Source organism: Loxodonta africana, chromosome 27, assembly GCF_030014295.1.
Source record: "Loxodonta africana isolate mLoxAfr1 chromosome 27, mLoxAfr1.hap2, whole genome shotgun sequence".
In the NCBI taxonomy this organism is placed as follows: Eukaryota; Metazoa; Chordata; class Mammalia; order Proboscidea; family Elephantidae; genus Loxodonta; species Loxodonta africana.
The window spans coordinates 32966171-32992296 of NC_087368.1; the positions used below are offsets into that span (position 1 = coordinate 32966171).

Below are 26126 nucleotides of genomic sequence, written 5' to 3' on the forward strand. Positions count from 1 at the left end.
GCCACCCAGAGATGGGTGAGAGTCAGGGGCGGATTAACCAGGAATCAAGGTACCTGTTTATAGTAAGCGAGGCCTGAGTGGGCTTAGAGAGTACACAAGTACTCTGTAGTGAGTAACTTCACATGGGTTTCATGTAAAATTATTCATTACATAAACACAAATAAGCCCGTGCATACCTCGCTTAGTGGGTAGTCCAGCCCTTGTCAGACATCATGAGTTAGATGGACACTGTCTTTCAGACCAGGGGCCCATGCAGCACTTGTTGGGGCCTAACCACCCAGAGCTAGGTCAGAAATCACACATTAGGACACCTTTTAGACTGGCAAATATGCAGACGCCAGCCCCTGCTGGCTCTCACTGCCCCTGTGGGGAGTCACTCACTGGAGTGACTCACAGAATCTTATGGAGAGTATATCATACTTACATCTACAAATTTTTATAACCAAAAAGAATACAAACGAAGAGATGCATAGGTGAGGTCCGGGAGGGGGCAAAGCATGGAGTTACCACGTCTTAAAAATGGATACACTACCCTCTTCCATGCATGGTCACCCACCAGGAAGCTCATCTGAGCCTTAGGGATCAGAGCTCTTATTGGACTCACTGTGTGGCCATGATAGATTATATCATGCTCTTCCGGCTTAGTCAGCACTGGGCCCCTGGGTGACCCTTGGTCTGGTCAGCTTCCTTTCATTAGCCTTAGGCGTTGGTTAGACTCTAAAGAACTCAGAGCAAAGGCCAAATTGCTTCCTACAAGGTTATTCCACCTCATGGACACTGAAACTAGTGAAAAACTTTGATGAGGGACAGGACATTTCACATATTCTCCCAAATTAATTATTGATTATAAGGGAGAAAATAGTAACATTTCCAGGGTGAGTCCCGGTAGATATCACCTTAAAGAAGTGTTTATTATGACTATGCAAATTTCATTAACAGCATGCCATATATACTATGATTTTATTTCCTTATTTGCTCAGTCTTTTGTTTTCCTCAGACTCTTCTTCTTCCTTATAATTCTTATTTTTTTTCTGAAAACTCTGCCACATCAGGTATTCTATCAAATCCCTTTAACTTTTCTTGTTTTCTCTGTCAGACCTTTCTTCTGGAACCATCCATCCTCCGGCTTTAATTTGGGCTGGTGGCATTTAAGGCATGCAGCATAGCTGCCATTTTAGGACTACTTTTAGCTGCTGTCCTATATCTCCTCCTATGAAATATCTCCTGAATTCTCCTCTATTAGTGTGGAATCAAGAAATCTATAAATATAGGTAACAGATCAATAGATTTACTGGTTACAGAATTCTCTTGGTTTTAATTTTACTCGGCACATAGTGGAAGCTCAAAAATATTTGTTGAATGGCAGTAATGGTCACTCATGTATTATTGATTCTTCCCATTGTACCATGAAGCTTATGGGGCTTGGTTATTGTTAATATATGGTCATAAGTATTAAATAAGTGAATATAAATGAAACTACATATGTTTTGTGTGTATGAATAATTTTCTTACAAGGAAACTTAAGTGTATTTTATATGAAGAGACACTGTTGTTGTTGTCGCTGTTGTTAGGTGGTTCCGACTCATAGCAACCCTATGCACAACAGAAGAAAACACTGCCTGGTCCTGAGCCATCCTTATAATCGTTGCTATGCTTGAGCTCATTGTTGCAGCCACTGTGTCAATCCACCTCATTGAGGGTCGTCCTCTTTTCCACTGACTCTGCCAAGCATGATGTCCTTCTCCAGAGACTGATTCCTCCTGACAACATGCCCAAAGTATGTAAGACGCAGTCTCGCCATCCTTGCTTCTAAGGACCACTCTGGTTGTACTTCTTCCAAAGGATTTATTCGTTCTTCTGGCAGCCCATGGTATAGTCAATATTCTTTGCCAACACCACAATTGAAAGGTGTCAATTCTTTGGTCTTCCTTATTCATTGTCCAGCTTTCACATGCATACGATCCGATTGAATATGCCATGGCTTGGGTCAGGCGCACCTTAGTCTTCAAGGTGATGTTTTTATTTTTCAACACTTTAAAGAGGTCCTTTGCAGTAGATTTACCCAATGCAACGTGTCTTTTGATTTCTTGACTGCTGCTTCCATGGCTGTTGATTGTGGATCCAAATAAAATGAAATCCTTGACAACTTCAATCTTTTCTCCGTTTATCATGATGTTGTTCATTGGTTCAGTTGCGAGGATTTTTGTTTTCTTTATGTTGAGGTGCAATCCATACTGAAGGCTGTGGTCTTTGATCTTCATTAGTAAGTGCTTTGAGTCCTCTTCACTTTCAGGAACCAAGGTTGTGTCATCTGCATAATGCAGGTTGTTAATGAGTCTTCCTCCAATCCTGATGCCCCATTCTTCTTCATACAGTCCAGCTTCTCGTACTATTTGCTTAGCATACAGATTGAATAGGTATGGTGAAAATGAAGAGACACTACTAACCATTTACCTACTGCTCCTTTGTACTGAATCTGAAACAGGGAGTTAATGTATGCCTGGGGGAAACAGACTAAAGAAGTGTTTTTATATAGTTCCAAAACCAAATTGTTGCCGGGTGGAAACCCCAGGTTCTGCTGGTGTGACTTGCTACAGCCAATGAACAAGAGGCCGAGGTGTGAGATCAGAGAGATGCCTTTATTTTGTTGTGCAAGGAAAGGAGCAATTGGGGCTGCTCCCTCCAAGGCTGCTCGTAGGCATCTTGGGGAGGTGGGCTTTTAAAGAAAGCAGACAAGGAAATGCAAGCTCATCGTGAATATTCAGGATTGACCTTCATGAAGGCACTCAGAGCTTGGGGATGACTAGGCATTTTCTTTAGACAAGGGTTTGATTCTCTGGGAAGGAGGAGGAGGTTGATTCTCCTTCACTAGCATGTTAAGTCTCCACCTAGCAGTGGGTTGAGGCCATGTATGACCTATGGTTTTCTTGTCAAGGACAATTTCAGAAGAACATGCAGCTTATTCAGTTTGGTGTAGGAGGATAAATCAGAGCAGGTATCTTTTAAAAGGGCTGGGCTCTGAGGCTGTCTGCCTCAGAATTAACAACAAAAGGCAGGGCAGGAGGGTGAGGGTTTTCACTTTCAACTTTAAATGCTTAAACAAACATTGGCTTTTAGTAAAAATAGGAGTTTTGAAATGTGCCCTCAATGTTAAGATATTTACTCAAGGGATAACTTCTTCTCCAGATTTGTGTATTTTTCCCTATAAACCAATTATTTCAAAATAACATTGTTTATTCTCAGAAGTTACCTTACACAGGTTATTTCTCTTGTATCTAAGGGAAATTACTGGTGGCAAAGGGCAGTGAAGTTACTTAAACAGATGTGAATGGTATTAGGTAATGGGCAGCAGATGGAAATTTAATCTGCAGCATATGGGATGAGAATGGGCTCAATGGGGAGTCATTTTACATAAAAGACTTAGTAGTTTCTCCATTTGTTCTTTAAAAATTCTCATTTCATGCAGTTGACTTTACATACCATGACCCACATGTGAAAAATGGGTTACATTTTTGTCATTCTTCTTTCTTTTTTTTTAAAGTTAAATATGCAAATAGGTTAAAGGAGATAAAGCTTTCTCCATCACATGTTGCAAAAAGCCCATTGTCCCCTGCCCCACACCATTTCCCTCTTTCTATTCCATACACAGGATGTGCCTCCCTAGTTTATATCTGGGAACACAGAGCAACATCCTTGATGTTCTTGATTTCATCAAGTCCATTTGGGCGTTTCTACTCCATGCCTCCTTCCCTCTCCCCCACTACCTATACGGTCTAGATTAACCCTGAGAGTGTGGAGTGAGGAACTGAGGACACCTCATTTATCTTTTGTCCTTCTCTTTCTCTCTCTTAGATGTGTCCTCTTGGTACCCGTGGCCTTCCCTTACCTGGCATCACAGGAACTTCCCTTACATCAAATCCTCATCCTGTCTACTCTCATTCATTGTAAAATTACTGTCTTCTAGGCTTGGCTTTTGTATGCCTCTTTTCTCCCTCCACAAAATTTGGCTTCTCCAAAAATTACAGGCACTTCTACTCAGGCTATTGTCTCCAGGCTGACTTGCAAAACTCCATTTTGAAGCTCAAACCCATTTTCAGCAGTTCTGTCCTTTCAAAGAGGCAATTAATTTGATCAGTGCGAGAGGTGATAGGCCACTAGGAACTAGAGATTACTAAGAATGGAAATCTATTGATTCAATATCCTCAAAATATTACACCCATTATGCTGAGAATACACTCTAAGAACGTATTTTTTTTTTGAAGGTGAATCAATGAATTTTTATTGCTATTATCTACCAAATCCAGAATATATTTTGATTCCAATAAATTACACAGCAATCCAGTGAAGCAGATTTTGTTAGCAATTCCATTTTACAAATAGACACTAAATAATTTACCTAAACCCATGTGGAGCCCTAGTGGCACAGTGGCTAAGAGCTCGGCTGCTAACTAAAATGTCGGCAGTTGAATCCACCAGTCACTCCTTGGAAACTCTATGGGACAGTTCTACTCTGCCCTACAGGGTCGCTGTGACTCGGACTTGACTCGATGGCAACGAGGTAACTAACGGGTAAACCCATGTAGCTAGGAAGCGAGTGAGCTAAGGCAGTCACACTCAAAGTGTGTTCCATGGACCGGCAGCAGCTGCATTGCCTGAAAACTTGTCAGAAATGCAAATTCGCAGGTCCCATCCAAGACCTATGAGACAAAATCTCTGGGGCTGGGGTGAAGAGATCTGGGTTTTTAACAAGCTTTCTAGATTATTCTAACGCTCGCTTTTAAGTTTGAGAAGCACCTAGCTAAGGATGAATTTTTTGATGATTTTAGGTCTGTGTGATATTGAATCTTATGTTCTTGTCACTGCACCATGCTATTACTTGCACTACAGTAGTTGGGAAAGTTTTAGGAAGGAAATCAAGATAAAAGCTGTCTAAGTACATATTTTACGGAGTTTCATTACATAGATGAAAAGTTAATGTTACCGTAAGCATTTTTGAAAGTAGTGAAACCCATCCTTGGAAAACATCCTTCTGCTGCTAATATCTGATTCTTCCTTCTTCCTGCCTGGGCAGATAGAAGACCACTCGTCCCAGTCACCCTGCAGTTACATGGGCCTTGTAAGAGATTCTAGCCAATGAAATGTGAATGGAAATGAGAGGCTGATACAGTAAAAAGCCCTGAGTGATGCTATAGATCCCCTTTTCCCCTGTGAAAGTGGAGGCTCCGGTGGAGATGGCTGAGATCAAAGAAATCCATATTGCTGAGACACTGTTTTGAGGACAGCTACCCTGGAGAGTTGCCTGTCCCTGTATTATTCTTTGTGTGAGCAAGAAACAAATATTTATTTTGCTAAGACACTGAGATTTTGAAATTGGTTATGATTAGAACATGAGATAGTCTACCTTGACTAATACATTATCTTTCTGTCTACTATCTACTGCCTAAATAATGGGGGGTGCTTCTTGCTGTGAAAGTATGTTATTTGGGTAGTAGAAAACCAGTTATTTTTACCATCGGTGAAACTCATTCAAAAATATTTACTGAGTGCCTACTATGTGCCAAGTGCTGGATGTATAAAAACCCCAAAACCAAACCCGTTGCTGTCAAGTCAATTCCAACTCATAGTAGCCCTATAGGAGAGAGTAGAACTACCCCACAGGGTTTCCAAGGAGCAGTTGGTGGATTGGAACTGCTGACCTTTTGATTAGCAGCCGAAGACTTAATCACTGCACCACTAGGGCTCAGGACATATCATGGTATAGAAAACAACACAATTTTTGCTGTCACAGAGCTTACATTCCAGCGGAGAAGTCAGGCGAAATCAAGTCAACAGACAATAAAATACTTGCAAGGTCGAGTTTTTTGAGGGAAATATACAATGGGCTGAGCTAGAGATTAACAATCTACTAGCTACATTGCTTGTAGCTAGAGATCAAACTGCATCAGATAGTGAAATGGGGAGAAGAAAAGGTGGAAAAGCACTTTAAGTTGATAAGGAATAAAAAATCTTAGTGAGTTTGAGCAACTGACAAAAGACCAATGTGACCGCACAGTAACAAATTAGGAACAAGCGGCAAAATATGAAGTTGAAGAAACAGGCAGAGCTATCTCATGCTAGGGTAAGGAGTTTGGATTTTATTCCAAGTTTCATCAGACAGGAGCATCTTAATAATCCTCCCTTGGTCAATGTGACAAAATTAACCACATTTATGTTCGTTTTGGAAAACATGGTGGTGAAGTGGTTAAGTGCTATGGCTGCTAACCAAAAGGTCAGCAGTTTGAATCCACCAGCCGCTCCTTGGAAACCCTAGCGGGGACACAGTTCTACTCTGTCCTACAGGGTCCCTGTGAGTCGGAATTGACTCAATGGCAACGGGTTTGGTTTTGGTTTTCAACATGTTTATTTCCTTTTTCTCTCCATCTGTCTCAACAGACATCGTGCCCCTCACCTTCCTGAAGGTGAATCCGTGTTACCCTGGTTACCCATTTCTCTCCCCTTTTCACAAACTTTGCTCCGTTGGTTATCTTCATCTCTCCTGAATCTTCATTCTCTCCCCAATGATTCAGTCCTGTCAACCTACAATATAACCTAGTATTTTCTGGTTTAAAAAAACCAAACCAAACCAAACCCTAATCTGATACTGTACCTTCAAATAGCTCTGACCCATTTCTATTTCTTTGTGCTTCTTTATAGTCCCTGGGGCTTAAAAATAATTTGTATCCCGACTTCCAACCCACACCTCTTCTTGAAACTTTACTCTTATTGTGGTTTATGGCCTAAAATTTCGGCCTGATATTGTGTGTCTTGACATCTGGAAAAAAGCAGGAGGGCCTTGACTGGCCTGACTGCCAGTTCCCCTCTCCGTTGTGCTCCAGTGGATAAAACCATCTAGCTAAACAACGTCCTTATCATGGGTATCAGCCTGTGGCATTATTCAAATAAGCTAATAAGTTATTCAAATAAACCAATCACATATTCCAGTAGGAACCAGAGGTCACCCCACCCCTTTGTTACTACAAAGCCTGCCTCCCACAGCCTCTGCTTGTTCACTCTGTTCCTGAGTGCAACCCGTGTGGTGTGCTGTGTTCTTGTCCCCTGGACTCTGAGTATATGTGCTCAATAAAATGCTGTAGACCTCATCTGTCCAGTGCCAGGTGTCATGTGTTCAGCCATCTCTATAACCCTAGAGTAGAATCACTGCCTCACCAGTTGGGTGACGAGGAGGTGACCAAACACTCATATATCAAATTGTCAATTTAATAACTCCACTTGAGTACTTGGATGTGAACATTCCTCTCCCCAAGTTGTTTATTCCTAGTCTTCTTGATCTCATTAAATGATTCCACTAACCACTTAGATGTTTAGGACCCAAAACTGGGAGCCAACATTGATCACTCCCCTTTCTTCACCTTCCCATCCAGTTTAATCAGTAAATTCTTCAGTTTTTAACTCAAAAAATATATTAATTTGGCCCACTCTTGCTAATGTTTAGCTTTCACGATCTCTTGCCTGGATTTCTGAAATGGTCTTATGATTTGCCTCCCTGCTTCCATTCTTGTCTTCCTCTAATACATTCCCTATATACTAGCCAGGGGGTATTTTATCCATTTTAACCTAAAATATGTTAATTAAAATAAACTTCTATTACAACAAAAGTAGCAGATATGCTAGAAAATTTAGAGAAAAAAACATAAAAAGGCATAGATACAGATAAAAAAAAATAAGAATACATTTCTTCCACCAAAGATTACAAACATTAACACCTTAGGGTATATCATTCCAGATCTTTTTCATTCTGGTATCATTAACATACATAGTGTTTTGTGACCTACTTTTTTCAGTTAATGATCTCCACCTTTCCACAATACATTTTCATCTTATCTAATCAGTAGTCCATATATATTCGAATTTTCGCAATTGTCCCGAAAATGATATTATAGATGGTTTGTTCAAAACAGGATTCAATCCAGACTGTCATGTCCTTTAAATTTCTTTTCATAGAGCACAATATTTTTTCCATGAATTGTTGAAGAGATGGGGCCACTTATCCTGCAGAACGTTCCATCCAGAAGATTTGTTTGGTTACTTCCTATGGTGTCATTTAGTTTGTTCCTCTATTCCCTATAAACTGTGTGTTAGATGGAAAGGTTTTGTACGCTCAAGTTACTTTTTTTTTGCCTGGAATACATCGTGGATGATATCGTATACTTCATGCTACATACCATCAAGAGATGCAATACGAAGATGATTCACAGGACGGCCTTTAAAAAAAATAAGCTGTATCATATCACTATTGCTTAAATGCCATTAGGAGCTTATTTTGCGATAAAAATTTCTTAGCTTGATGTACAAGGTCCTGAATTATCCGATGCCTGCTTACCTCTCCAACTTTATTTTATTTCACTCTCTACTTGGCTTTTAAACTTTTGCCATATATTTTGTTTCAGTTCCCTGACAATGGAAAGTGCCTGCCTCCTACGGCCTTTTTCCACTTCCCTTTTCTAATGTCACTTGTCTTCTCAAACTTAAGGTATCATTTTAAGTTCCCTTTCTCAGAGAAGACTTTTCTAATTACAGTGAAACCTGTGAACTCAACAGGGCTGCCTTGTGTTTCCGGGTCTGGCAAGATTTCTGCCATTGACAGGGTGCAGCCTTACCACTTTTCTCTCTCTCCGGATTGGTGGAAAATATTCGCGTTTTACTTTTCTGACAGGTTTCCACTTCACGCGGGTGCCCGGCTTTCGCAGGTTTTACTGTATCTTGTTTAAATCACATTATTTCAAGCGACCCTAACATTCTCCATCCCAAGCCCCCTGATTTTTCCTTCCGACACTGTCATCCACCTGTTTAGGGTATGTGTCCTTACCTGGCTGTAAAACTGTATAAGTGCAGGCATCTTGCCTGCTAGGTTCACGGTCCACTCAGTACATGTGCACAGCAGCCCGTCAGTATTAGCTGAACGAGGGACCATAGATCACAAGGACCCCGAGGCTGCGAGGACCTGGACAGGTGGCTGCAGCTCCTCGCAGGTGGCAGTGACAGCAGTACGTCGCCGGGAAGTGGTTGGAGTGGGGGGTTGGAGTGGGGGAATGGTCACCACCAGGGGAAAGCGCTCGGTCCACCCGCCCAGACAGCCAGGAGGGAAGGAGCGGTTTCTGACGCGGAGGAAGCCACGCCTCCCTGCACGGGGCGGACCCAGCGTGATCACGTGGCCGCACAGCCGTCGCTCTCACGTGACCGCGGGCGGCGCTCGCGCCGAGCGACCGGCGCGCCTGCGCAGTAGCTCCCGGAAGTGGCCGGGGCCGAGGCGCCGAGCGGAGCGCACGTCCGTCGGCCCGTCGGTCCGCCCGTCCGGTGCCCCGCGCCCCCAGGGTCTGGTCGCCGTCCCGCCGTCCCGCCGTCCCGCCGTCCCGCCGTCCCTTTGAGCCGAGCGGCGGCCGAGGCGCTCGCCATGGCGACGTTCATCTCGGTGCAGCTGAAGAAGACCTCGGAGGTGGACCTGGCCAAGCCGTTGGTGAAGTTCATCCAGCAGACGTACCCGAGCGGCGGCGAGGAGCAGGCCCAGTACTGCCGCGCGGCCGAGGAGCTCAGCAAGCTGCGCCGCGCCGCGCTCGGCCGGCCGCTCGACAAGCACGAGGGCTCGCTGGAGCCGCTGCTGAGGTGGGCGCGGGCCGGGGGTGGGCGTCGTCGGCCGGCTCGTCATCGTCGTCGTCGTCGGCCGGCTCCCGGTCGTCCTCGGCCGCCCCCCCGTCGTCGTCGGCCGTTCCCCTCCCGCCCAGGGCCCAGGCTGCCCGCCCCCCAAGTTCAGGACCCAGGCTTCCGCCCCTTCCCAGTCCAGGACCCAGGCTGCCGGCCCCCCCAGTCCAGGGCCCAGGCTGCCGCTCCCCCCCAATCCAGGGCCCAGGCTGCCGCCCCCCGTCGTCGTCGGCCGTTCCCCTCCCGCCCAGGGCCCAGGCTGCCCGCCCCCCAAGTTCAGGACCCAGGCTTCCGCCCCTTCCCAGTCCAGGACCCAGGCTGCCGGCCCCCCCAGTCCAGGGCCCAGGCTGCCGCTCCCCCCCAATCCAGGGCCCAGGCTGCCGCCCCCCGTCGTCGTCGGCCGTTCCCCTCCCGCCCAGGGCCCAGGCTGCCGCTCCCCCACCCAGTCCAGGGCCCAGGCTGCCCGCCCCCGCCCCAGTCCAGGACCCAGGCTGCGCCCCCCAAGTCCAGGACCGAGGCTTCCGCTCCTCCACAGTCCAGGGCCCAGGCTGCGCCCCCCCAAGTCCAGGACCCAGGCTCCCCCCCCAGTCCAGGACCCAGGCTGCGCCCCTCAAGTCCAGGACCCGGGCTTCCCCCCCCCAGTCCAGGGCCGAGGCTGCCGCTCCCCCCCCCCAGTCCAGGGCCCAGGCTGCCGCCCCCCGAGTCTGGGGCCCAGGCTGCCCGCGCCCGCCCCGGTCCAGGACCCAGGCTGCCGTCCCCCCAGTCCAGGACCCAGGCTGCCGTCCCCCCAGTCCAGGGCCCAGGCTGCCGCTCCCCGCCCAGTCCAGGGCCCAGGCTGCCGCTCCCCGCCCAGTCCAGGGCCCAGGCTTCCGCCCCCCCAGTCCAGGGCCCAGGCTGCCGCTCCCCCCACCCCAGTCCAGGGCCCAGGCTTCCGCCCCCCCAGTCCAGGGCCCAGGCTTCCGCCCCCCCCCCAAGTCCAGGGCCCAGGCTGCGCCCCGCCCTGCCCCGGCCGTTCGCGTAGGTGTGTCCGCGTCCTTTTCTGGGGAGCTGGAGCGGCCCAGCCGACCCAGGCCGTCGCCCCCCGCGGGGGGCGCCCCTGCCACGTTCTGAGCCCCCCTCTGGCCACGTTGACTCGGAGCGAGCTTTGTTCACCTTTTTTGCCTCTGTTCCTCCACCCCCCGTTCTGCATCACAGTCCTGTGACTTCTTGGGCAAAATTGATTTCCGCGCAGTAGTTGCTTGGGGGGAAGTGGGGGCCTTGGGATTCCGGACCTGATGTCTGTTGGCGAACTCACTGCGTCGCCCGCTTGAAATGAGCCGTCTTTCCCAATTCATTATTAGATACCACACGGGGAGTTGTAAAAGTTAGGAGCTGCAGTTATTTGAGATTAAACTTGAGGGACCTCATAGAGAGTTCAGGGTGGGTTGCTTCAAGTCGGTTTGTTCACCGACAAGAACGCTCAGAATGGAGTAAATTTGTTACCGTTTTAACAAATGCTTAGTGAGCTCATGCTGTGATTCATAAGGTTCCCCTTTGTGATACATCCTAGTTGCAGTGACAGGACCTTTTTGTAGCACTTTATAGTTCGAACTTTTTCACCTACTTTGTTAACATTTTCATTTTTTATGTGTGATGTATTTTCCTTGTTTCAGTATGTTTTGTTAGGTTTCAAGTAGCAGAAACTCAGATTAAACTAGCTTAAGCTTTGGTCACTGAAAAGGAACCCTGGTGGTGCAGTAATTAAGGGCTTGGCTGCTAACTGAAAGGTTGGTGGTTGGAACCCACCAGCAGCTCCGGGGAGAAAGGTAGCAGTCTGCTTTCCTGAAGATTTAAACAGCCTTAGAAACCCTATGGGACAGTTCGGCTCTGTACTAGAGAGTCAACTGGATGGCCGTAGGTTTGGCCACCGAAAAGTCTAGGAAATTGCTTCCTTAGCTTGAGGTCATCTTGCATCCATGATGGTTTCTTTCTTAGGTGAGCTTTGTTCGTGCAGTGGGAGAGATGGCCACCAGCCACCCTGGTGTAATTATAATGGTTATAATGCTTGGGATCTTATAGAAGACTGATTTTCTCCTTATTGTTGTTAGGTGCCATCGAGTCGTTTTTGACTCATAGCGACCTCATGGAACAGAGTAGAACTGCCCCACAGAGTTTTCTTGGATGTAATATTTACTGAGGCAGATTGCCAGGTCTCTCTCCCATGGAGCTGCTGGGTGGGTTTGAACTGCCAGCCTTGCAGTTAGCAGCTGAGCAGCAGGGTGCTCACCTCCTGTGGCCTTTAGGCAGTGCTTTTCTCCTTAGTGTTGTGAAGAGGCCATAGGAGGCCTCTGACTAGCTTGGCTTGTGGGAAATGGGTTAATTTGATAGGCTGTGTCTAGGTCACCCAGGAGCCTCCGGTGGCTCAGTGGTTAAGAACGGGGTCAGCAGTTCGAATCCATCAGCCGCTCCTTGGAAACCCTATGAGGCAGTTGTACTTTGTCTTGTAGTATTGGTATGAGTCAGAATTGACTGGATAGCAACAGGTCTTTTGTTTGTTTGTTTGAGGTCACCCAGCTGGTTTAACTTGTCCATCCCCATGAACCAAGTAAGATTAGTATGGACTGGGGAAGGGTTGGTTACCCGAAGGAAGGGGTACTGAATAGATTGCTCCGAATAGTGATTAGGACCCTGTGGTGTCAGTTTCAAAGACTGTCAAGCTGCAAGGACCACTAGCCTGATATTTTGTTGTTGTTATTCATTGCCGTCCAAATTGATTCCAGCTTATGGTGACCCCATGTGTGCAGAGTAGAACTGCTCCATAGGGTTTTCAAGCCTGTGACCTTTTGGAAGGAGAGCACCAGGCCTGTCACTGGAGGTGCTCCTGGGTGGGTTTCAACTGCCTACCTTTTGGCTGGTAGTTCAGCCCTTAACCGTTTGGGCCACCCAGGGACTGCTACTCTGATAGTTAGTACACACACAAAAAAGCCATACTCTGCCATCAAGTCAGTTCCCACTTACAGCGACCCTGTAGGACAGAGTAGAACTGCCCCATAGGATTTCCAAGGAGCAGCACGTGGATTTGAACTGGTGACCTTTTGGTTAGCAGCTGAGCTCTTAACCACTGCGTCATCAGGACTCCGATACTTACTTTAAAAAAACCAAAAACTGAACCCATTGCTGTTGAGTTTGCATTTTTTAAATTAATTCAGAAATACTTAGTCTTTCTTAAGAATTAAAACCCATTGCTATCGAATTGATTTCGGTTCATAGCGACCCTATAGGACAGAGTCGGACTGCCCCATAGGGTTTCCAAGGAGCACCTGGTGGATTCAAACTGCCGACCTCTTGGCTAGCAGCTGTAGCACTTGACCACTACACTGCTAGACTTTCCTCTTAAGAATTAACATACTTAAAAATCTTCAAAACCATTTTTATGTAGATATGAGTAGCAGCATTCAGTTAAGCTTTTCCATTGGTAGCATTAATGGTTGTGGTATAGTGAACCGTATCGTAAAGCCCTTTTGATTAGGTTTGGCCCCAACCCTTAAGGGGCTTGGGGTCTTCAGAGGCAATTGGTGCATGGATTTGAGAATAACAGGTAAGGGAGAATTAGTGGATGGAGGTCCTGATAGGGTTCTGCTGTAAACTTTTAAGACGTTTTTTATGCCATTATTGTTTACAGCCGTTTATTGATGTAAATGTTGAGAACTGTTTGTAGGTACTTGGGCTGTTGCAGAGATAGACTCTTTGAAACCAGCCATTTCATTAGTTCCCTCTGTATGGCCCTTTCCTAGCATATTCATTCAACAAATAATGCATTTATTCATTTCTTGTTCTTCTAGCGAGGTTAGGGTAAGCTGATAGATGCTCCATAGCCTGATAAATTCCATAGTGGAGGCATATATGCTTGTGAAAACCAAGAAGTTGGGAGATGTTCTTTCAAATCAGGCAGAATATCTTATTTTTTAATAATTAGGTAACATTAATTTACATTTTTAACTTAATCAAATTTTAAATAAAAAATTTGAAACAGCGTTTAAACTAATTTCTAAAGACTAGAAGCTGGCACTGTGTTGGCATCTCCTGCCTGGAGGGGAGATGAGAGGGTGGAAGGGGTTAGAAGCTGGTGAAAAGGACACGAAAAGAGAGAGTGGAGGGAGGGAGCAGGCTGTCTCATTAGGGAGAGGGTAATTGGGAGTGTGTAGCAAGGTGTATATGGGTTTTTGTGTGAGAGACTGACTTGATTTGTGAACTTTCACTTAAAGCACAATAAAAATTATTAAAAAAAGAAAAAAAAAGAAGCCAACCTGGTAAATACTGGTACACAGCGCCATGTATGGATCCAGTGATGGCCGTTTTCACTCTGTTATTCTTTTTAACTTGCAGATGAATGTCCTGGAATGTGTGTTCATGTGTATGGTGTTGAGGAGACTCGTTACTTGTATGGTACCTCGTCCTTTATAATACGACTCTTACTGAAAACTGATCAGAAGTGCTCTGTCTGGGTAGGGCCTGTTGACTGGTAGATCCGATGGAAGCCTTGCTGGTTTTCGGGACAGTTCAGATATCATCATCTGTGTCTTCTGTCTGTTGTGATGTTTCTTCAGAGAGGAGGCTTCCAGTGCTCGGCCCTGGGAAATCCTGGTTATTAGTTTTCTGAAATTTGATTGGAAATGGAGCTTGGGAATCTCAATCATGTATGCAGTCTTTCACATCGTCTTTGTTTTTCTGTATGGCATCTGTATTAGGTTAGCTTCAGGTGCATATGGTAGGTCCCACATTATCAGTGACTCAAATATGTAAGATTTTATTCTCGTATAAAAAGCTAGCAGATAGGCAGTCCAGGCTGACCTGGTGGTTCCGTGAAGTTCATCCGGGCTCATACTCTTCCCTGCATTCTGCTCTGTGAAGCCTGGAGCGTGATAGCAGCCATACCCAGGTTCTAGACAGCAGGGTGGGGAAAGAGACTCTGCCTCCAGGACGGTTTCTCAGAACTGACCCTGACCCACGACACCTCCCTTCACATGTTATTAGCTGTTACGTAGTTATGTGACCACACCTCATAAAAGGAGTGCAAGGAAATGGAGTTTTTATTACAGGTAGCCATATATATAAAAAAAAAACTACTGCCGTCGAGTTAATTGTACAGGGTTATGTTAGTAAGGGAGAGCTGATAATGACTTAGGCAGTTAGTACTCTGCCGAAACCTCTCGGAGCCCCTGGCATGGTTAACGTGCTCAGTTGCTGACTGAAAAGTCGGAGGTTTAAGTCCAGCCAGAGGCATCTTGGAGGAGAGGCCTGGTGATCCACTTCTGAAATGTCGGTCTTTGAAAACCCTCTGGAGCACGGTCCTACTTGGACACCCATAGGGTTGTCATACATAGGAATCTACTCCAGGGCAACTTTTTTTTTTTTTCCTGCTGTAATCTCTTACCTTTCCTCCTCCCCACTTGGCTTTGCTTGTTACCTCCAACATCTTCCGGGAGGTAAACCTACCCTTAGAGTAGAGGGTTTGGGAGGCCAGAGGTTTGTCTGGAAGATTATCAGCCCCTGCTCTTTCCAGCCGGACGCTGAACTGTATTCAGATCCTTTTCTGGCCTTCCTTGCATGATTTGGTTTCTGCTTTGTTGGCTCTTTCCTCCCTAGGGAGTTAGATTTCAAGTCCCTCTGTCTTGTTTTATTCATTCACTCTCTACCTACAACGCTTTGTTGAAATCTCTCATGTACTGTCGGGTCCTTCTCACTCTCTTTGTGCATTTCTGTCTTTTTAATTCTCAGTGGGGCATGGGGCGGGAGCAGAGAAGGGTGTTTATTCAGATCTCTTTGTTTACCTGGAAGAAAGTATCTGCATTTTCAGCTCCTCACAATGGTTTATCAGTTTACATTTTCATCAGCAAGCATATGTGAGTTTTTATTCCTCCACGTCCTTGCTGACACTCGCTGCTTATTTTTTATTGTACTTTAGGTGAAGGTTTGCAGAGCAAACTAGTTTCTCATTAAACAGTCAACACATGTATTGTTTTGTGACATTGGTTACCAACCCTACAACGTGTCAACAGTCTTCCGTTCTTGGCCTTTGGTTCCTTATTACCAGCTTTCCTGTCCCCTCCTGCCTTCTCATCCTGCCCCTGAGCTGGTGTGCCCCTTTAGTCTCATTTCATGGGCCTGTCTAATCCTTGGCTGAAGGGTGACCCTCAGGAACGACTTCATTATTGAGCTAAAAGGGGGTTGGAGGCTGTACTCCCAGGTTTCTCCAGTCTCTGTCAGACCAGTAAGTCTGGTCTTTTTTTTTTTGTGTGTGTGTGTGAGTTAGTATTTTGTATTTTTCTCCAGCTCTGTCCGGGACCCTTTTTTGTGATTCCTGTCAGAGCGGTTGGTGGTGGCAGCCGGGCACCATCTAGTTGTACGTGACTCAGTGTGGTGGAGGCTGTGGTAGTTGTGTCAGTGCTTAGGAATTTAAATTATTGCATTTTGCTAATCTGATGAGCGAGAATAGGCACCTCGTGTTAGTTTGCCTTGCCCTGATTTCTCTGAGATTGATCATCTTGGGTTTACTGGCCAATTAGTTTGTTTTTCTGTGAAAGGTTTGTTCTTTCCTTGGTGCATTTTCTATTGAGTTGTTTTTTTCGTACTGATTTGTAGAACTTGTTTACATTTTCCGAATATTTGTCTGTTTTTCATTATATGTGTTGTGAGTATCTTCCGATCTGATTCATGTCTTTTAATTTTGTTTGTGGCGTCCTTTGTCACACAGAAATTCTTGGAAAATGCTTTAGCCTACTCCTAATCAGTAGTTAAAATTTTTTTCCTTACTTTTAATGGTGCGTGTATGTTATGTGCGATTTCCTGCCCTGATCAGATTTGCTGAAAGTTTGGAGCCACCTTTTCCTTTTTGTTTTTTAAACCAAGTGTGTGTGTTTTGGTTTTCTGTTTTTATTATTCATTTATTTTCTTTTCGTATTGAATGATTTTTCCATCAATACAAAAATGATTTTTTTCCTGTAATGTATTTAGGACTTCCAGTTTTTTATAAATTTGCTTTGGCTGCCTCCTACACGTTTTGGTATTTATTTAGAAAAAAATTTTGTGGTGAAATGTGTATAACAAAACATTTGCCATTTCAACTAGACATTTATTTTTTAATAATTTGTAATTCAGTTTTTCTTTTTAACCTTTGAGTGACTTAGATTCACTTTATAGATTTCTGCAGAATTTCTGAACAGTCTCTTTGTCTTGTTACTATTATCTAATTCATTGCGTTATGGTAGTCTTTTACATTTGTAAAAGGAAGTTGGTGAAACTAGTCTCATGATTTCTAAAATATTTTCCAAGCCCTAGTGGTTTATATATCAGGAAAGCAATATTGTTTTTCAGCTTTACTTCACAACTGTTGCTTACATTCTCATTGCTGGGTTGGGGGTGAAGGTGTTGAGGTGATGCTAGCACTAAGGATGTTGCTACAGTTTGGTACAATAATCAAGTACTAATGGTGGATCCGCGTGAACCGTATTATAGGAGACAATGTAGAGGAGATAAAAAACCAGAAAACCAAACCCGTTGCTGTCGAGTGGATTCTGACTCTGTAGGACAGAGTAGAACCACTCCATAGGGTTTCCAAGGAGCGGCTGGTGGATTCGAACTGCCGACCTTTTGGTTAGCAGCTGAGCTCTTGACCACTGCACCACCAGGGTTTCTGCAGAGGAGATAAGGCTGTGTAATACAGGGTACCTGGTCTCAAGGAGTGTGTGTGGTTGCCAGGCCGTGCTTTGGCTCAGTAATTTTATTCTACATACGTAAATGCACATGAAGATTTAAAAAAAGATTGAAAAAAATGATATAACAGCATTTGCAGATTCAGCATTTTCCACACGTATAATTCTGTGACATCGATAGCACTGACCATGTTACACAGCCTTCACCGGTCTGTTGCCAAGCTTTCCGTCGCCAGAAGCAGATACTCAGTGCCTCCTGAACAGTGACTGCCTATTTCACCATCCCTCTTGTCCCTGGTAACAGCTAATAAACTTGGGCCTTCATACATTTGTATCTGTGAGCCTTGGAGACCTAGCTGTGGTGTACCCCTCTGCCCCATTTACCTGTTTTGTTCCCAGTGCCAGCTTCCCTGGCCGGTGGCTGTGCCTCATTGCTGCCCAGGACTTTCACTGGCACCACCTATCCCCTGGGGACTTTGTTTTTGGCAATGGCATGACACCGAATAGTGTAATCTCAGTTTGGGAATTGGCAACTCAGCAGATTGTCTCCCGTCCAGTCAACGGTGCTAGTTGCCCAAGTTGAGGGAAGAGCAGGGCGCCCTCAGATCTGGGTGTCACTGGGATACAGAGTGAAAGTGATCATGGTGACTGCAACCCACCCTGACTTCTCCTTCAAATTGATCCCTTTTGTTTCCAGCTGATGGCAAGTGGACTCTGTGTCTGTAGCATGCCCACCGTCTGAGACAGCCCAGCCCCATAACAAGGGTGGGGCAGGCCAGGAGTTCTCTCTCGTTATGTAAATACATACATTCTAGCCTTGATTTTGCCTTTTGACCAACAAAGCCTAAAATAGTCCTTTTCAGAAAAAGTTTGCCAATCCCTGCTTCCCAGCCATACTGGCCTTCTTGCTGTGCCAGGCTCACTGTCGGGCACAGGGCTACCTCAGGGCCTTGGCACTTGCTGTCCCCTCTTTATGGATACATTCTCTGGTAGCTCTTGTTTATTCTCAAAACGGGGAATCTTAGGTTTTACTTTTCAAGGTAGGAAAAAAAAGTTACTTTTCAAAACTTTGCATTTTATGGGTTCATTTGCTTGGGGATACTAATTGTGTAACAAAATTCTTACTCAGGAGTAGAAAAAAATGAGTTTCATTGAGGAACAGAGCAACTGCAGTCAGGGAGCATGAAGCAAAAATGCTCAATGCTTTGAAGGAGAGGAGTTGATGGAAACTATACCTGAAAATTAAGGGAACAGTGACCACAAGGCTCCTAACAATGAGTCTGCAGGCATCCTGGAGCCGGTCTGCACAGGTATCTTAGGAAAATGGCTCTGCCTGTCCTTCAAGGACAAGTTTGCACGAGAACATCCGTTCTGAGAACAGCTGCTGGTTTGCCCCTCTGCTCGCTTCCCCGGAGACAGAGCAGATTAAGCCGTTACTGCAAGCCCAGACTGAACGCCTTCCATTTTAGGGGTCTGCTAACAGCAAAACAGTGAGCAAACAGATCCAGACTCTGCCCTCCTGGAGCTTAGAGTCCTGTGGAGAAAAGGCTTGAAACATAATCCCATGAATAAATACCATATATGAATATGAACTGATAAATTCTATGAAGGAAAAGTTCTGGGGTTGAGAGATTATAAACGGGGGAACAGACTTAAAGAGGGGTCACATTGATTGCTTTTTATCACTGTCACCATCGTTGAACCCTGGTCCTTGCTAGCATCATCTCGACTGGATTACTGCTGGTTATTCATCTCTCTACTTCTGTCCTTGTACTCTGCAGCCATAGTGATTCTATCAAAATAAATTAGATCACCGCACTCTTTTGTCCAACTCCTCTGATGGCTTTCCCTCTCATTTCTTATATATAAAAAAAAAAAAAAAACCCAACCCTGTTGCCATCGAGTCAGTTCCAACTCATAGCGACCCTATAGGACAGAGTAGAACTGCCCTATAGAGTTTCCAAGGAGCGCCTGGTAGATTCAAACTGCAGACCTTCTGGCTAGCAGCAGTAGCTCTTAACCACTACGCGACCAGGGTTTCCCTCATTTCTTATCGTAAAAGCCAAAATTCTTACAGTTGCACCCTAGGCATTATTATTTTTTTTTGACTTCATCTCCTGCTGTTTTCTTCCTTGCTCACCTTAGGGCTGTCCTGGCCTCCTTGCCATGCCAGGTACCTTCTCAGGCACACACTCTCTTCTTCTCCCAGGAGCTTGGCATTCGCTGTTTCCTAGATTGGTAATGCTCTTTCCTCAGATGTCTTCCGTGCTCACTTCCTCATGCCCTTTACGCCATCTCTATCCATGCTATTTAGAACTTTTAATTTTTTTTGTAGTCAGATGATCATGTTATTTAACACTGCAGCCTTCTGCCCCATACACACACTTCCTCTCTCACCTCTTTAGTTTTCTCTGTAGCATTTATTATTACTGTACTATCTACTTGTAGTCTTTATTATTGTCTGTCTTTCCCTCTAAAAGTAAGTCTCACGAGGACACAAATATTTAAATGTTTTGTTTACTCCTGAATTCCTGTGTCATGGAACTGCTTGGTGTATAGTAAGCTTTTGGTACGTGTCTTAGTTATCTGGTGCTGCTATAACAGAAGCACCGCAGTGGATGGCTTTAACAGAGAGAAATTTGTTCTCTCACAGCCTAAGAGGCTAGAAGTCTGAATTCAGGGTGCCATCTCTAGGGGAAGGCTTTCTCTCGGCTCTGGGCAGAGGTCCTTGTCATCAACCTTCCCCTGGTCCAGGAGCTTCTCAGCGCAGGGACCCCAGGTCCAAAGGACGCCCTCTGCTCCTGGTGCTGCTTTCTTGACAGATTTTGGTACCGATAGAGTACCTGCTGCTCTAACAGGTAACCTGAAATGTGGAAGTGGTTTAGGAACTGTGAATGGATAGAGGCTGGAAGTTATAAGGTGCCTAATATAGCAAAAGCCTAGATCGCCTTGAAGAGACTGTTGGTGGAATTATGGGCGTAAAAGACAGTTCTGGTGAGGATTCAGAAGGACGTGAGGAAGGAGAGCTGTTACACTAGAGATGACACAGATGGAGAGAAGCAGCAGCAGCAGAGAACTGGCAGCAGCAGATCCAGGAGACCAGCGTGGGCCAACCCACAGAGCAGGAGAGCTGGGTGCCTTTGTGCAGGAGTGCACTTCCCGGTGGAGCTAGGCTTGCCCACACCAGAGCAAGAGAGCTGAGTGCCTTCCGGCCAAAGTTTACTGGTGGAGTGGAGCTACAGAGCTTTGGAATGCTTGCCCCAGCAGGGCAGTTGGGGGTGATAAGGCCTAAGGGCAGAGAGGCCAAGGAACAAGGAAGCAGAAGCTGAAGAGACAAGGAACACAGGAAACAGCTGCCTCAGCCTCCCAGGGTGTGACTATGACCTTGGGGTCTCAAAGGGTGGAGCCATGGCCTCTGGTGTTTCTAAGGGTGGAGTCACCACTCAGGTGGACTAGGAGAGTGGTGTGCCTAAAGCCCAGGGAGGAGAGTTGTCAGTTCTAGTGGGCCTGGAAGGTGGAGCTGAAGCCCAGGGCTGAGGGACCTCCACTCAGAACCTGGAGAGCGTGGCCAATACCTGGAGTCTGGAGGGCCAGGACCATTGTGGAAATAACCTCAGAGAATAGAGTATTATTTTCCAGCCTTGAGGGCTAATTAACGTGTTCTGCTGACGTCCTTGGTGCCTGTTATGCCTTCTTCCCCTCCAGTTTCTCCTGTTTGTAATGGAAATGTCTACCTTGTACCTGTTCCACCATTGTACTTTGGAAGCAGATAATGTATATTCTGTATTTCACAGATAAAGAGAAATTTTTGGATTTTGGATTTTGGAATTGATTTAAGACTTTTGTTATGATAAGGTGAATGTGTTTTACATGTGTCAAGGACATAACTTTTGGGGACCAAAGGGTGAAATGTCATGAATTGAATTATGTCCCCTAAAATATCTGTCAACTTGGCTGGTCCATGATTCCCAGTATTGTGTGATTCCCCACCGTTTTGTCACCTGATGTGATTTTCCTGTGTGTTGTAAATCCTGTCTCTATGACAGTGATGAGATGGGATTAGCAGCAGTTATATTAATGAGGCAGGACTCAGTCTACAAGATTGGCTTGTGTCCTGAGCCAATTTCTGTTGAGATATAAAAGAGAGGAGTAGAGAGATATGGGGACCGCATACCACCAAGAAACAAGAGCCAGGAGAATAACGTGTCCTTTGGACCCAGAGTCCCTGCACTGAGAAGCTCCCAGACCAAGGGAAGATTGGCGACAAGGACCTACCTCCAGAGCCAACAGAGAGGAAAAGCTTTCCCCTAAAGTTGACGCCCTGAATTTGGACTTGTAGCCTACTAGACTGTGAGAGAATAAACTTGTTAAAGCCATACACTCGTGGTATTTTTGTTATAGCAGCACTAGATAACTGAGAAGGTATTCGAATAAGTAAATGAGGAAAGGCTTCTTCGAGGACACATCAGACTAGACGAGAAGTAGGAACTGGTGATGGGAAGTTTCCAGGCACAGAGAAATAAATAGGGAAAGGCCCTGAGTCAGGAGAGAGCATAGAGTTTGGTACTTAAAATGATAATAGTGAATATTCTGAGATGAGGCTGGAGAGTTGGGGGAGGAATATAATGCAAGACCTTGTCAGTGTTTTTGGACGTAAGTTTAAATATAATTGGGAACCATGAAAGGGTTTTGAGTACTTAATGCTTTACAATTTATTTCAAAAGTACAAGAAGAGTACTCTCCTGCATAACCAAAGTACAGTTTTCAAAATCAGGAAATTAACATTGATTCAGTATTGTCCTCGAAATCTACTCATTTATATTTCCCGGATTCGCCCAGTAATGCCGTTACAGGTTCAGGATCTTGTGTTGCATTTAATTGTCGTATCTCTTTAGTCTTGTTCAGTCTGTTAAAAGTTTGAGTTTTCCTTGTCTTTCACGAACGACCTTGACATTTTTGAAGAGTACAGGGTGGTTACTTTGTAGAAAGTCTCTCAGTAAGGGTTCGTCTGATATTTCCTCATGATTTATACATTTTGGGCAGGAGTGCCACAGAAATGGTTTTGGGTTTTTTTTTGGCATTGCAGGCATCTTTATTGTACACCTGTTAGGCCATGAATTCATAGGGAATAGGTTCCAGCAGCTCAGGCTCCTTTCCATTGGTTCTCACAAAGTGTGCCTCTTGGGGTGAAGCAGGCTGGCGCTTCAGTTGAACCCAGGTACCTTTCTCTTTGGCTTCCTTCTTTTTCTGATCATTTTCCTTCACGCGTTTCAAGAAGCTATCTCGGCTCTTAGAGTGCTTAATGTGCTCAACACGCACGTTAATTCTCTTAGCAAGAATCTTGCCCTTAACTTGTTTGTTCACAATAATGCCAACAGCATGCTGGGTAACATTGTAGACTCTCCCAGTTTTGCCATGGTAACATTTGTGGGGCATTCCTTTTTGAACAGTGCCCGTTCCCTTGATGTCTACAATATCACCCTTCTTGTAGATTTGCATGTTTGTGGCCAAAGGAACAACACCATGTTTTCTAAAAGGCCTAGAGAACATATAGCGGGTGCCTCTTCTCTTTGCCTTTGTGTTCGTCATTTTGGCGAATTACTGCAAGATGGCGGTTCTGGCCAAAAGGTTGGGTTGTTTTTAGTGCTTATCAGGAGGGGCATGGTGTTGGTTTGTCCCATTACTGGTAAAGCTAATTTTTATTGCCAGTTAAAATAATCTTTGCCAAGTTTCCCAACCTCACAGTTTATAAGTATGTTGTACTCATTAGTAAGCATTTTGTGGGGAGATACTTGGAGACTATGTAATTATTCTGTTCCTTGTCAGAATTTCATGTTCTAACATCCATTGATCAGTCTTACCTGAATTAGATATTATACTCTGAAAGCTATCAGAGGGCTATTTTCTAACTCCATCATTTCTTCTAGGGTAAATGTTTACTGTTTGGTCTCAGATCATTGATGATTTAAGGGAACACAGTACTCAAGGGTGATACTGTTTATTTTATAGGCCAATCTATTGTTTGGATGAAAGGTGACCTGTGGGAGTGGCTTCAGTTCCAAGTTCAAAGGTTATCTTAGAGCAGTAATCTCAGGGGTCCCTCTAGTTTCTATTGGTCCATTAAGTCTGGCCTTTTTTTTAGGAATTTGAGTTTTGTTCTTCATTTTTCTCTCTTCCTATCTGAAATCTCCTATCATGTCCCTGGTCAGAATGGTCAGAAGTGGTAGTCAGGCACCATCTAGTTCTCCTGATCTTAGGCTCAATGAGGCAGTGGTTCATATGGGCTGTCAGTCATGTGGATTAGTTTCTTTTTTGTGTCTTTGGTTATCTTCGTTCTGCTTTGTTCCAGATACTTGTGTCTTAGATGGCTGCTTGCACCAAAGTAGGGTGTAGAATGTTATCTTTATGAGCTATGTTAACGCCAGTTGACCAAGTTGTCCCACAACACTATGGCCCCAAAGCTTTTAACCCAGTAAACCAATCCTGTGAGGTGTTTGGCTATGTCTAGCTCTGCCCCCTGTGTGTTTTATTATATGTAGAAAGAAGCCACCCATTGTCCTTGAGTATATATGTATATGCACAACACACACACAAACATGTATATACATGTGCCTACAAATACACCTGTGCATGCACACACATGGACTCGTGTATGCCTTTCTATACACGTGTACGTATACCTATCTACCTGTGTAACCACACACACATTTTTTGGTTGTTACTTCTGTTGTTGCAAAATGGTATTTTATAGTGTCTGTCCATCATTGTGGAAACCCTGGTGGCATAGTGATTAAGAGCTTCAGCTGCTAACCAAAAGGTCAGCAGTTGGAATCCACCAGGCGCTCCTTGGAAACCCTATGTGGCAGTTCTACTCTGTCCTGTTGGGTTGCTATGAGTCAGAATTGACTCAACGGCAACGGGTTTGGTTTGGTTTGGTTTTGGTATCCATCATTGCTTCTAGATTCATTAGCTTGCATTCTCCTGTAGGGTAGAGCTTTCTCTTTTTACCTACTTATTTATATGTATATGGCATTCTTATTTTCTCTGTGGTTTATAATTTATTACTATTATTTATTCTGTTTACTTTGTTCTAGATTTGGCCAGAGGTAGCCCCTTCAGGCTAGTTCCTTTGTCCTTTTGAAATGTCCTTATCATTTTTTGAGTACTTCTTACTTTTTGTTATAACAAGATGTTTCAGGTTCACCTTGAATATTCCTGCTTCAGCCCTGAGGTCAGTCATTTCTCTAAGGAGCAGTGGGTTCGTTTTAATGCAGAGAGTTAGTAGCCTGGTGTGGTACAATGGATCACCTTTATAAGGCTTTTCTTGCCACGGTCTTGTAACTCTCACCAAATGACTGGGTGGGACTATACAAATGAGGTGCATGTGGCCCACCAGGAGGATTGGATAGTTTGTTAATAATGCAGATAAAGTGAATGGCACCCTTGTGGGGGTGAGACCATTCAGATGAGGTCTGTGGAACCCTAAAGAAGGGAATGGTCAGTTTTGCCATCTCACTAGGCTTAAAATGAGCCATCCCAGAGGCAGAAAGGAGAGATCTCACTACCACCAAGAAGACGAGACAGGAGCGGAGCACATCCTCTCGACCCAAGGTTCCTGCACTGAGAGCCCCCTAGACCCAGGAGATGGAGAGTTGTAACACTGGAGAATGGGGCAAGATGACAAGAAGCAGTGGCAGAGAGGCAGTGACAGCAGGACCAGGAGACCCTGTGAGATGGTGCAATGAGCTTCCAGGTCCGTGGAGTAAGGCAGTTACAGTGGATGTGCCGACCCGTGGAACCGGAGAGCTGCGTGCCTTTGGGCAGGAGACTCCCTGGTGGTGGAGTGGTGTGCCTCCAGGCACTTGCTGGCAGAGCTAGGCTTGCCATCCTGTGGAGTGAGAGAGCTGCGTGCCTTTGGGCCGAGGCTTGCTGGTGGAGTGGGCTGCTCCCGGGCACTTATTGGCAGAGCTAAAGAGCTTTATAACACTTGCCCAAGCAGGGCAGAGGCTGGGCCTAGGGGTTGGGAGGCCTGGGGCGAGAGAGAGGCCTGCCTGCGGGCACAGCTGAGAGGAGGCTGTCCTGATTGAAGAGCAGTACCCTGGGTCATCCCTGATCTGAATATAACCTGTTACTTTGCTAATAAACCCTGTAATCATGAATATGGTCTGTGAGTTCTGTGTGGCCATTGCAACGAATTATCGAGCCCAGCAGAGAAGTAGTGCCATAGGAGGGATGGCTGGTGTCAAAATTGGTAAAAAGGTTGGAGGGCGGAGGTATGCCTGACCTCCGCCTCATAGCAATCAGCCTTGGGCTGTTGATCTCGATTCTCCCTCCCTCGCCCCCACCATGCCATTTTATACCTGCACACTAGACGTGCTTATTGCTCCTGAGGTGTCATTGCTTCTAGGCCCTTTCAGCATGGACAGTTAGGAAATACACACGTTTGTACTTGACTCTGTACCTCTCTACTGTGTTAAGAACGTTAGTTCACACAGATATCTCTGCTTCTGCTCCAAAACCAGAGGGTAGTCTTGTCTTCCCTCTTCCCCCTTTCTAATTCCTGTCTGTGACGGTGAGAAACCTGGCTCCGATTTTCCTCACTGTATTGCTTATTTGCCCAGTTCTTCCTGTTTTGCAACCAAACTCATGGCCAGGCCAGCCAAAAGCTTGGTCTCAGACATGTTGCCCCTCGCCCCAAGCCTGACTGAAAACTTGGCCTTGAAATATCAGAGGAAGTGC

General features: G+C 45.3%; 2 protein-coding genes across 3 annotated transcripts in view; one reads left to right on the plus strand and one right to left on the minus strand.

Annotated features, from left to right (window-relative positions):
* Positions 1-9381: 9381 nt before the first annotated feature.
* PDCD6IP (programmed cell death 6 interacting protein) overlaps positions 9382-26126 on the plus strand; it is a 65538-nt gene continuing 48793 nt past the window's right edge. Inside the window, exon 1 of one of the 2 annotated variants that reach the window (XM_023554853.2) lies at positions 9382-9660. In XM_023554853.2, coding sequence (XP_023410621.2) covers positions 9452-9660 — 209 coding nt within the window. In that variant the 5' untranslated portion in view covers positions 9382-9451. The remainder of the gene's footprint in view (positions 9661-26126) is intronic. The other variant, XM_003415709.4, reaches the window with a different exon arrangement.
* Positions 22465-23010, minus strand: LOC100670541 (large ribosomal subunit protein eL21-like). The gene has a single exon (XM_064277451.1). It carries the CDS (start codon positions 22974-22976, stop codon positions 22494-22496), a length of 483 nt encoding a protein of 160 aa, XP_064133521.1. The 5' UTR covers positions 22977-23010; the 3' UTR covers positions 22465-22493.

Excerpts from the sequence above, each read along its gene's own strand:
- LOC100670541 (XM_064277451.1), bottom strand. The coding sequence starts at position 22,976 with ATGACGAACACAAAGGCAAAGAGAAGAGGCACCCGCTATATGTTCTCT.